At 35.7% G+C, this 12,014-nt stretch overlaps 1 protein-coding gene across 5 annotated transcripts in view; it reads right to left on the reverse strand.

The window, feature by feature from the left end:
- The window catches only part of GADL1 (glutamate decarboxylase like 1), a 197,225-nt gene that overhangs the window by 93,930 nt on the left and 91,281 nt on the right, over nt 1-12,014 (reverse strand). For 4 of the 5 annotated variants that reach the window (XM_039343759.1, XM_039343760.1, XM_039343761.1 and 1 more), the window contains one exon: nt 453-625. In XM_039343759.1, the coding sequence (XP_039199693.1) occupies nt 453-625 (173 nt within the window). Of the gene's footprint in view, nt 1-452; nt 626-12,014 lie in introns of those variants that run through there. The other variant, XM_039343764.1, reaches the window with a different exon arrangement.

Genomic DNA, 12,014 nt, shown 5'->3' on the forward strand with positions numbered 1-12,014 from the left:
AAACAACAATATTTGAATTTTAAATTCATCTACTACTAAATCCAAGAAATTAAGAAGTATGACATGGAAAACATTTCTAATTATTTAATAATGAGTATTATATCAAAAGTATTTTTACATTTATCAGTAGCAATGCACATTGTACATAAAGACACATTTCTGAATATGACTACTGAGTTAATAATTTAAATTAAATTAAATTAAATTTAAATTTAATAATTTAAATATTTTTTTTATTTAGATCAGTGTTTCTCAACCTTAGCAACTTGGAGAGGTCTGGACTTCAACTCCCAGAATTCCCCAGCCAGCCAAGCCAGGGAATTGTGGGAGTTGAAGTCCAGATCTCTTAAAGTTATTAAGGTTGAGAAACACTGATTTAGATCATTAGTTTCTATTATATTGTATACTTAGAAGACATTAGCTATTACTCCAATTACATCAAAGATTTTTACCTTTTCAGTTGCATCAGATGCTTTCTTTACCACTTCTTCCATTATGATCTTACTGACCTCTTCCACAAATTTCTCGCCTGATTTTGAATCTGCTGCTGGGCCATTTAAAATAACTCCATCAACTAAGATTGCATTGTTCTTCTGTGACTTTTCCAGCTGGTTATTCATTTCAGCTGATGAAGGTAAAACAAAAGCAACACAGAATTATATATGCTGCCTGTTTTGAATTGGTTTTTTTCCAATCAATATGTTCGGGTAGAATAGATATGCTCCAGGTATTCTCAACTGAATATGGTAAACTTATGGGACTGAGGAAACATGCCTCCTCTGCTGTATAGTAGTCCTCGACAGTTCATTTAGTGACTGTTGAAAGTTACAACACTGAAAAAAGTGATTTATGACCGATTTTCATACTTATCACTGTTACAGTATCCCCATGGTCAAGTGATCAAAATTCAGATGCCTGGAAACTGACCTATATTTATGATTATTACAGCGTCCCCAAATCATGACCTCACTTCTGATAAGCAAAATCAATGAGGAAGTCAGATTCATTTAACCAACAAACAACAACTGCAGTGATTCACTTAACAACTGTAGCCAGAAAGATTGAAAAGTTCACTCATTCAACAACTTACTTAGCAACAGAAATTTTGTGCTCAGTTATGGTCATAAATTAAAGACTACCTGTAGTCCTGCCCTCTGGAAGAACTCTCCCCTCCTCTAGAGATACAGATAATCCTCATCTCCCTGGCTTTATTCTGAGGTCTGAGAGTAGTTGCTCTGCAGAGCTGCTATAATGTTCTTTTGACTGTTTTCTTGTCTGAGCTATTGTGTTATATTTTGTTATATTTTTGACTGTTTTAGCTGTACATATGATATGCTGTAAGTACCCAGAATGTTTTGGAGTAGGCTGCTATGAAGAAGCTAAAGTGCTCTGGGACTTTAGCATTTGAACAGACAAGTACCAGCCACATAATACTGTTAACAAGAAAGACAAAAGAAGTTTAGATAGTGAACACTGTAGTATCTGAGACCACAGAATAAAACAACAGGAAAAAAAATCACAAAATACAAAGACTTGAAATTAGAAGAAGGACAACGGTGGCAAAAGAAAGCAAAGAGAGGAGTTCCCTGAAGATGGTCTCCCGCACGAGTCCAAAACTTCTGGTCCAAGTGACCGACCCAGATTGGATCCTGCAATGTTATCCTGGGACATGCCTTCCTTTGTGAAAGAAAGCAAAGATACTGTACCTATAATAAACATGGAGCACCATTTGAACACCATCAGCATTGACAAAATCACAACCAGTCAAATGCAAAAAGCAGCTTTACTTGGAACAACTCACATTCTGTGATACCTTTCACACATCTGCCTATCCCAGGTCATTAGAAAGGACTCAATAGGTGGACAAAAATGCTAAATCCAGTCTAAACATCTGGCTATGTGACCAACCATAATAATATACTGAATATATATTTTTAAAAAAAAATAACTTAATATAAATATTAATATCAGTTATGAGCATTCTGATAGAAAAGAAGTGAAGGACCTAAAGGAGTTCAAAAGAAAAGTGATGCAAAACTCTCTCCAACAACAAACTGGAGTCTTACCATAGAAAAAAAAATCAATGATTTTTGCAATGATTTCATTTATTTCACAGCTGAGCTGGAAATAAATCAGTTTGGCTCTCCCAGAATATATAATTCACAGTTTTTGCACCATAACAATCCAGACAACCATTTACAGCCTGGTCGCTCCCCTGCTCCAAATATCTGTGTAAATATATATACATAAAATGGAAGCATCAAATAGAATAGATCATCTATTTGCAAAAGACTCCACTACTACTTTTTGGTGACCTTCATTTATTAGATCACAGAATTTAATTACTTCCCCTTGGAAGTAGGACAGGCTGTTTATCTAATAAAAGGGAAACAACATAAAAATTATTTGACATCCCAGAAAAGAATAAATAAAAAGGTGAAATTAAATAATTACCTGCAACTCTATCAAAACTACAAGGCGTGACAATGGAGGGCAACTTTTTCAATAATTCTAGAACCACAAAAAAGGTGATTATTAAAAGAATTATCATTAAATTTCCCATCCAGGAAATGAGATGGCAGGACATTAAAATGTGTTGCAGAAAATGCATTTCCATATTTGGGTATAGTTAAAATATGATGGTAGCATATTTCTTCCCAGCTGAGATTCAGCCTCTATATTTTCAAATGTTTAGATAAATAGCCATGTTCTGCATCCAAAATCCATTGCCTAAGTAATTCTCTAGCTCTGTTATAGCTCAGAGATAGTAATAACTAAGGTGAAAGGTCATAAAACAGCCTTTAGCTGAAAAGAACCAATCCAAGTTTAATTTTTGGTAATGTTTAGTACAGTAATGCATCTTTTCTGATAGCTTTCTACCAACTATTTTATATTTTAAATTACATTTTTACTTTTTACTATTTGAAAATTGGAATGCCAATAAAATATACTGCTATGTCTTACTAGTTTTGTAATTACAGCTTTTTCTCGTAAGTTTTCAAGGGCCATATATTTTTTAAAACCAAAATATAGTTTGTAACAGAAGACGGTTTCTAAAAAATTCTCATTTCATGGTATAAATATTTTTCTCTTTAATGTGTTTTTTTTTTCCAACCTGCACTTAAAAAACCCGCATCATCCTAAAAAAATCCAGATATTTAGTTTATTGAAATTTGGTTTTGTAACTATTCTTTGTAGTATTTTTTTAATAATTGATTTTAAAATAAGTAAAACATACCCAAAGCTGAATCAGATATCAAATTAACTTCTCTTATGTAATAACTTTACAAGGTTACCCAATTTTACAATGACAATACAATGACAAAAGCATTACTAAAAAAAAAGGTATGAGTAAAAAAATGACAGGCATGTAGAAGAAGTAAGAGTATTTGTTTTAAAAACAAAACAGCTTATTGAATTTGCCTGCCACTCAGGCTAATCTAAGGCCTGGGGTAAGGGGAGAACAAGGTTAAGGACTCTTTTAAACCCAGTTGAGGGAGCAGATGAATCTCAAAGAAAATGTTGTTTCAGACAGCAGATGTTGTGACATGATTGCTTCCTAGGTCCCATCATATGTCATTGCTTAACAGATAGAACCTGGAGCATACAAACTCTGTTCAATTGTTTAAAGTCATATAAAAAATCCCAGATCTGCCACTTTTTCTACTTTCCAGGATAGCCCCCAAAATTTTCCAGCTTACTCTATCATTTTTTCCTAGAAAGCTGGATATATCTGCAGCAAAACATTGGATATCAACTATTGCCCACTTATGTCCTATAGGGCCTATTGTGAAATCTAAGTAAATCATGGGGATGGGATTATTCGGAAGACTACTAATTTGACTATGTCAAGCACTTAATTTGAAAAATGTATACTTTTATATTTTAAACAGAAAAAATAGAATGATATGGAGAACTGTCATGCTTCAAAAGAGGTATCCATGAACATACTAGTGTCTACAAGCATCATATGGAGCAAAGTTTTACTCCAAATTCTACTTATACTACCAAAAATTCTTTTGCTACCTGAATTAAAATATGGAGATTAAATCTATATATTCTATATATGGATTATATACAGGGCTTTTTTTCTCATAGAACTCCCAGAACGGAGTTCCGGCACCTTTTTTGGATGGAACCTTGTAGGGTAGGCAAGGCGTGTGTGAACACAAACGTATAGGATCCTATACGTTTGTGTTCCCTTTATTTTTTTGAGCAGTATATTTATATGTTGGAAGAAAATTATATCCAGCATTTCTGAGAAAAAGCACAATACTTATTATGATGGTAAAGCACAGAATTTGTGACTCTGCTTGCCAAATTGTTCGATTAGCTCTGGTCAGGATCCTATTAAAAAACAAAGCACATATCTCTAATGGAATTATTTGCTGAGACTCATCATAATAGGATAACAGAGAAGTAGACATAACATGTGAGTCAATTGATCCTCTAGCAATCACAAAGTTCTTGCACATTGAAAATAGACAATTGACGTATCTTCCAAACTCAATAGTTTTCTATCTGTGGACTCTAAATCAGTTGAATTGTATGGGAAAATAAGCCATCTTTGAGTCATATTACATAGACAAAAAACACTTATCAAAAGGCACTTCAAGTTTTTACTGATTATATTACTGAACAAATAATAATAGCACCAAATAATAACACTAATAAATTGGAAAGAAAGCACAAAAACAAACTAGGTTTGTTTTTCTTTTCATTTTTTGTTATGGAAAAAAATAGGAATCTCTGCTGTTTCAACGTGAAAACCATACCGGAAAACCTATTACTTTTATATAAATGAAAGAGGGGGAAGACTAAACTCCAACCAATTATCCATATTAAGATATAAACTCAATCTGATGCAAAAAGGTCACAAAATGTCAGCAGGCTAGTAACCAGAATGACATTCATCTTATATATAAGTAGAACATCAACATATTTTTAAAAACTTTGTCCTTCATTATTTATCCTAGAAACCAAAATAGACAATAAATTTAAAATATAAAACATGATTTTAATGATCTACAAAGGTTATTTGTTGGCATTATACAATGCATTCTATTAAAAAATAAACCAGGCTGCCTTGGTTCATTTCTGCAGATTTTCATATGAAAATCACTTGCACTGTTTTTATGCCATCATAATTCTTTGCATGCACACGACTGAAACAATGGTCACTCTAGAGATCAAAATATTTTGCTGTACTTGTCAAACCACTAAAGCAAAATTTTGTGACTGCAGTTTGCAATATTTGAAATTATCCTACCACAGCAGAGGCAGAAGTATCTGTAGATTCAGGAGTTTTCAAAAATATTTCTCACTAGTACCTGAAGTACCAGGCTAACATGCACATATTTAGTCTTTTTGCATATTTCACTCAAATGTATTTATTTCCATGGATTTAAAGAATGTCTAACTCCCTATGCCTCTGGGAACATTACATTATGTTATGTGCTCCTGGCTACTTTCCTTCGTGACCAGAGGCAAGCTCGCCTGACCAATAACCAGCCAAGACACAGTGAAGGCCTTTTGTTTCGTTTATTGCAATAAGCGGGGAGAGAAGCTATCAAGGTTCTCTCCAAAGTTTTAACCCAAAATATCTCCTTCTTTTATTCATCCCTATCACCGGCCGCTACAGCCCTCCTCTTTCCCCATAGGCTGAGGTAGTATGAGGTTACACTCTTTCCGTCCGCCTATACACATTTCCTGATAACATACTAAATCATATTCACTTATACAATAAGAATAAGAAAAAAATAGACATTTAAATGGTTATTTTAAACTTCAGTAGCTATTTATGTCCCCATTTTAAACAATAAGTTCTTTTCCTGCTTTTCAATTCAATGTGCCTCTCTTCTTATCTTATTCAGCTTATTTTCCTTATTCTCCATTCAACCTTCCTGGCTAGCCATTTCCTTTAAAAAAACTATTTATCTATTTTATAACTTCCCTCTTCCTTTCTCAGACCCAACTATTTTTGCCTTATCTTACTTCCTTAATCTCTTCCTGACTCTCACCATCTGTATTTTTCTTATTCAATTAGTTTCCATTGTCTCTGAAGATTTATCATATTGATGTATATTTATCACATTACAAAAAGGCAGAAATAAAGGAACAGATGATGTCCTTTTATTAATAGATAATCCACAAAGAGAAAAACCATACAAAGCAGAGCTTTAAATGAGCCTTAACAGAGGCTCATCTAGCCCAGCCTTGGGAAAGCTATGACTTTTCAATGCCTTTTAGAAAAGTTTTGGAAATGTTATCAAGTAAAACAATTTCAAAGCAATGCAAAAAACAAGAAAATGTGTAAAAACCAAGAAAAAAGTTAAGGAAATGATTGGTAGATTAGTGGGAGAAAGTGGCAAGAAGATGACAAGCAACAGGGAGAAAGCAGAACTACTTAACTCATTTTTTGCATCAAAATGGAACTACTTTTATAACCACAAAGTGTTCTAATCCTCAAGGGGAAAACATCTCAAGAAGCTTGGGAAATTTTGAAAAATGAGATAATAAAAGCACAGTCTAGAACAATACCAACAAAGAGGAAAAACAACAGCTCTCAAAAGAAACCAGCATGGCTGCATAAAGAACTCTCTGACAAATTGAAAGATAAAAAGGACAAGTATAGAAAGTGGAAAGAGGGGAACATAACTAAGTCAGAATAGCCCGAGCCTGCAAAGATGAAGTGAAGAAAGCCAAGGCTCAAAATGAACTAAGGCTTGCGACCAAAGTCAAAAATAACAAAAAAAAAGCTTCTTTCAACATGTAAAAAACAAGAAAAAAGTGAAGGAAATGATTGGTCCATTGGTGGGTGGAAGTGGCAAGAAGGTGACAAGCAACAGGGAGAAAGCAGAACTATTTAACTCATTTTTTGCATCTGTCTTTACACAAAGGGAAAAAACAGACCAACCTATCAAAAATAGTGCCATAAAAAACAAAACAGAAACACAAGTTAAGATAGGCAAGAAAATGGTTAGTGAGCACCTGTCCAGCCTAGATGAGTTCAAATCGCCAGGACCAGATGGATTAAACCCCAGAGTTCTCAAGGAACTGGCAGATGTAATATCGGAGCCACTGAACTATATTTTTCAAAGATCCTGGAACATAGGGGAACTACCAGAGGATTGGAAAAGAGCTGATGTAGTTCCCATCTTCAAAAAAGGGGAAAAAATGGATCCAGGAAACTACAGACCTATCAGCCTGACCTCAATACTTGGGAAGATTCTGGACAAGATAATCAAGCAACGAATCAGCGAACACGTAGAGGCAAACAAAGCCTCTAAAAGCCAACATGGGTTTGTCAAAAACAGATCATGCCAGACAAATTTTATTGCATTCTTTGACCAGGTGACAAAATTAATGGACCAGAGGAATGCTATAGATATAATTTACTTGGACTTCAGTAAGGCATTTGATAAAGTAGATCACAACCTACTACTTGATAAGATAGAAAAATGTGGGTCAGACAGCATCACCACCAAATGGATCTGTAGCCGGCTGATCGGCCATACTCAGCGTGTGATCCTCAATGGAACTGCATCTACATGGAGGAAAGTGTATGATGGAGTGCTCCAGGGCTCTGTTCTGGGCCCAGTGCTCTTCAACATCTTCAACAATGATTTGGATGAGGGGATAGATGAGGAACTCATCAATTTTGCAGATGACACCATGCTGGCATGAATAGCCAACACTCCAGAAGATAGGCTTAAGATACAGAAGGATCTTGACAGACTTGAACATTGGGTGCTATCTAACAAAATGAAATGCAATGGTAAAAAAGTAAGGTTCTATATTTAGGCAAGAAAAACCAAATGCACAGGTATAGTTTAGGTGATACCTTGCTCATTAGTAGTAACTGTGAGAGGATCTCGGAGTCCTAGTGGACAATCACTTAAATATGAACTAGGAATGTGCTGCCGCTGCCAAAAAAGCCAACGCAGTGCAAGACTGCATTAACAGAGGGATAGAATCAAGATCACGCAAAGTGTTAATACAATGCCTTGGAAGGCCACACTTGGAATACTGCATCCAATTTTGGTCACCACGATGTAAAAAAGATGTTGAGATTATAGAAAGAGTACAGATAAGAACAACAAAGGTGATCAGGGGACTGGAGGCTAAAATATATAAGGAACGGTTGCTGGAATTGGGCATGTTTAGTAGTTTAATGAAGAGAAGGACAAGGGGTGACATAATAGCAGTGTTCCAATATCTCAGGGGTTGCCACAAAGAAGAGGAAGTCAAGGTATTCTCCAAAGCATCTGAAGGCAAAACAAGAAACAACGGATGGAAACTAATCAAAGAGAGAAGCAACATAGAACTAAAGAGAAATTTCCTATTAATTGTTCCTGTTAGAACAATTAATCAGTGGAATAACCTGCCTCCAGAAGCTGCAAATGCTCCAACACTGGAAGTTTTTAAGAAGGGACTGGACAGCCATTGGTATGAAATGGTATAGGGTTCCTGCCTGAGCAGGGGGTTGGGCTAGATGACCTCCAAAATCCCTTCCAACTTATTATAACTGTTACTGTTATTGTTACTATTACTACTACTACTACTACTACTACTACTACTACTACTACTACTACTATTATTATTATTATTATTATTATTATTATTATTATTATTATTCTCTTAGCTGTACATACTCCAAGCAAACATTATATGGCCTAGAAGTTATTTATTAAAAAAAATTGCTGAATAATTTTTTTTTAAAATTGCAAATGTTATACCTATATACCCAACAACAAATTACAGGATTGAAGAGATACATTCAGGTTTGAGCAATGAGCAATCCAGTTTTTGTCCCAATCACTCTTCACTTTCCACGGACCATACTTATCAATATCCACTGTCTAGCTTAGATCATGTCTTTGTCATATGACATCTTATGAAAGATTTAATAGCAAAAATAGATCTTCACATTATGTAACCTTTTTAGATCTTAAATCCGGTATCATCTGGGAGAAGCATTAAATACGCAGATGACACCAAGCTGGTGGAAATAAGCAATAACCAATACTTTAGAAGATTTGAAACTGGGTGGTATCCAACAAAACGAAATTCAGTGGCAAGAGAAAGCTTTACATTTAGGCAATAAAAAATCAAATGCACAGGTATTGAATAAGATACCTGGATCAATAGCAGTAACTATAAGAAGGTTATGGGAATCCTAGTGAATAACCACTTAAGTATGAGCCAGCAGTGTGCTGCAGCTGCCAAAAAAACCAATGCAGTTGGGGTCTGCATTAACAGAAGGATAGAATCAAGATCATTTGACATGCTAGTACCACTTTATAATGCTTTGGTAAGACCACACCTGGAATACTTTGGTTGCCACTATATAAAAAAGCTGTTGTGACTCTAGAAAGAGTACATAGAAGAACTACAAAGATAATTAGGAAACTGGAAGCTAAAACATATGAAGAACAGTTGCAGGAATTGGTTATGTCTAGCTTAACGGAAAAAAAGGATTACGGGTAACACGATAGCAGTGTTCCAATATCTAAGGGGCTGCCACAAAAAAAGGATCAACTGCTCTCTAAAGCACCTGAAGGCAGGACAAGAAGCAATTTATAGAAACTAATCAAGGAGAGAACCAACCTAAAACTAAAGAAAATTTTCCTGACAGTGAGAACAATTAACCAATGGAATGACTTGCCTTTAGAAGTTGTGAGTGCTCCATGTCTAGAGGTTTTTTAAAGAAGAGATTGTACAACCATTTGTTTAACATGATATAGATCTACTCAAGCAAGGGGTTGGATTAGAAGATTTTCAAGGTCCCTTCCAAATCTATTATTCTGTTTCTCCTATTCAGGGACTTTATAATATTTATATATAACTCTATAATAACACCTTTGTTAGAATTAGATGCAATCCACAAATATGTTTGTCTAATTTAATTGCAGTTCAAAAGAGAGTTAGACAAGGTTGCACAGAGCCTTATTATATTTAACTTCTTTTTGAAAAAGCCGGTTAATTGATTCAAGCTTCACTCCTCACTATTCCCACAATTGCTAGAGTGGATATTCCACTTCTTCTATATGCTGATGATGAATCTACCCCAGTGATGGCAAACCTTTTAGAGACCGAGTGCCCAAAAACTGCCCCCGCCCCTGTTCTACCCCATCTCCCGCCCCACCTGCCTGCAGGGCCACTCACTGCCTCCAGGGCCTGCCGCAAATCGCTCAGGCAGCCCAGCAGCACTATGGTGGTCACGCACTCTGCCTGCACCCTGCAACATCAACTGTGCACGATGGGGTTGAGGACAGAGTCTTCTCTATGCTGCCTGGCTGCCATGTCCTTGGCTGCACTGTTCCATGTGGGCCACACTCAGGGACGACTCTCCTTCAGAGGGGCTGCTGGAGAGGAGGGGATTGTGGGGGGAGCCAAGGCTGGGGCAACGGCATGTGTGCCCACAGAGAGGGCTCTGAGTGCAGCCTCTGCCACCCGTGCCATAGATTCGCCACCACTGATCTATCCTTTTATTAACAAATGGAATTTAGGCAAGTGCTCATTTCTGCCTACAGCACTTAACTGGTTATTTATGACCATATCACTATCATAGTAAGTTTAACCCAAAGGGAAATCCCATTTATAGCACATTGTACTAATCCAAATGGGAGGTGACTAAGGCATGAGGGACCATGACCAACGTTCAAGCATTTGTTTTGAAATACCTGCAGGCTAAAAGAATCATGAAAGAAAAGGTCCCAGGCATAGAAAATGAATGAATGAAATCAGCTATATTCCAACCCAAATTAGAGTTTTCATAATTTATTCTATCTGAAAATTGGATATAGTGCTTTAATCTCTTCTGCCAACAGAGTCTTTCTCAGACACAAAATTGATGTTTTAGTCTCCTTATTGAAGTTCCCATGTGTATGAGAACCTATCCATGCAACAAAAATTCTGTTGAGACAATCACGTTTATGATTTTACATTGTCCCTATTGTCATTGTAGCAAAAAAAATCATTCTTCCTTCATTAGTATGTCATATAAATCATAATGAATATTTTCTTCTTAATTTTCTGTTCTCAGATAACCCTAACCATTTATCACATACAATGACAAAAAATAAAATTTATACACAGATAATTAAGGTATTGGGCATGAATAAACTCACTGAGAATCCCTATTTTATTAACATATTTACTGTTATATATTTTTAATTATACCAATTACTGTTAGTCTGTGATCAGAGACCAATTCCCTACAAATTTTAAGTAGTTATACTTAATGTCATCCCCATTCTTCTTACAGACATAATTCCTTTTACTTTTATGAAATATTACTATTACCGTCTCTGAGAGTTTATGAGTTTAGATTTTTTTTTCTTAACATGCTGATAGTTAATTTATCTTTCAATACCCAAATATAAGATACAGAAGGATCTTGACAGACGTGAATATTTGGCACTATTTAACAAAATACATTCAATGTTGCAAAAAAGGTGCTGGAACTCACACACGTCATACAATCCGCCTTGCCTACCCTACAAGGTTCCATCCAAAAAAGGTGCTAGAACTCTGTTCTGGGCGTTCTGTGAGAAAAAAAGCCCTGCTTTTCAGAAAAGTTGGAAGATTTAAAAATGGTTGCCACTGTTTGGACTGGAAATATTCAGTATAAATTTCAAAGTTTTTCTGCCTGGGTTATTGACATAAGTCACAGGTGTCAAACTTGCCATATCACGTGACGTGTCGTGACGTATTGCAACTTTTTTTTGCACTGCCAGAGCTAGGGTGGGCACAGCCTTCACATGATGCAACTGGCCCATGGGCCAGCAGTTTGACACCCGATATAGGTAACCCCTCCCAAAAAAGCAATATTGAACAAGGACTTCTGTAACTACTCTATTCATTTTGTTTAGCTTCAAACCTAGAAAAGAAAAATCTGAAAATCCTACAATTTCAAAGCTGCTTTGATATATTTTCTCTAAGACAGTTTCACTAGTGTTTTCATTGTTGATGAAATATACGTCTCTAATGGATTTAGTATCAGAGAGCTT

The sequence above is a fragment of the Crotalus tigris genome, unplaced genomic scaffold, assembly GCF_016545835.1.
Source record: "Crotalus tigris isolate CLP2741 ecotype Arizona unplaced genomic scaffold, ASM1654583v1 scf7180000017871.4482833, whole genome shotgun sequence".
In the NCBI taxonomy this organism is placed as follows: Eukaryota; Metazoa; Chordata; class Lepidosauria; order Squamata; family Viperidae; genus Crotalus; species Crotalus tigris.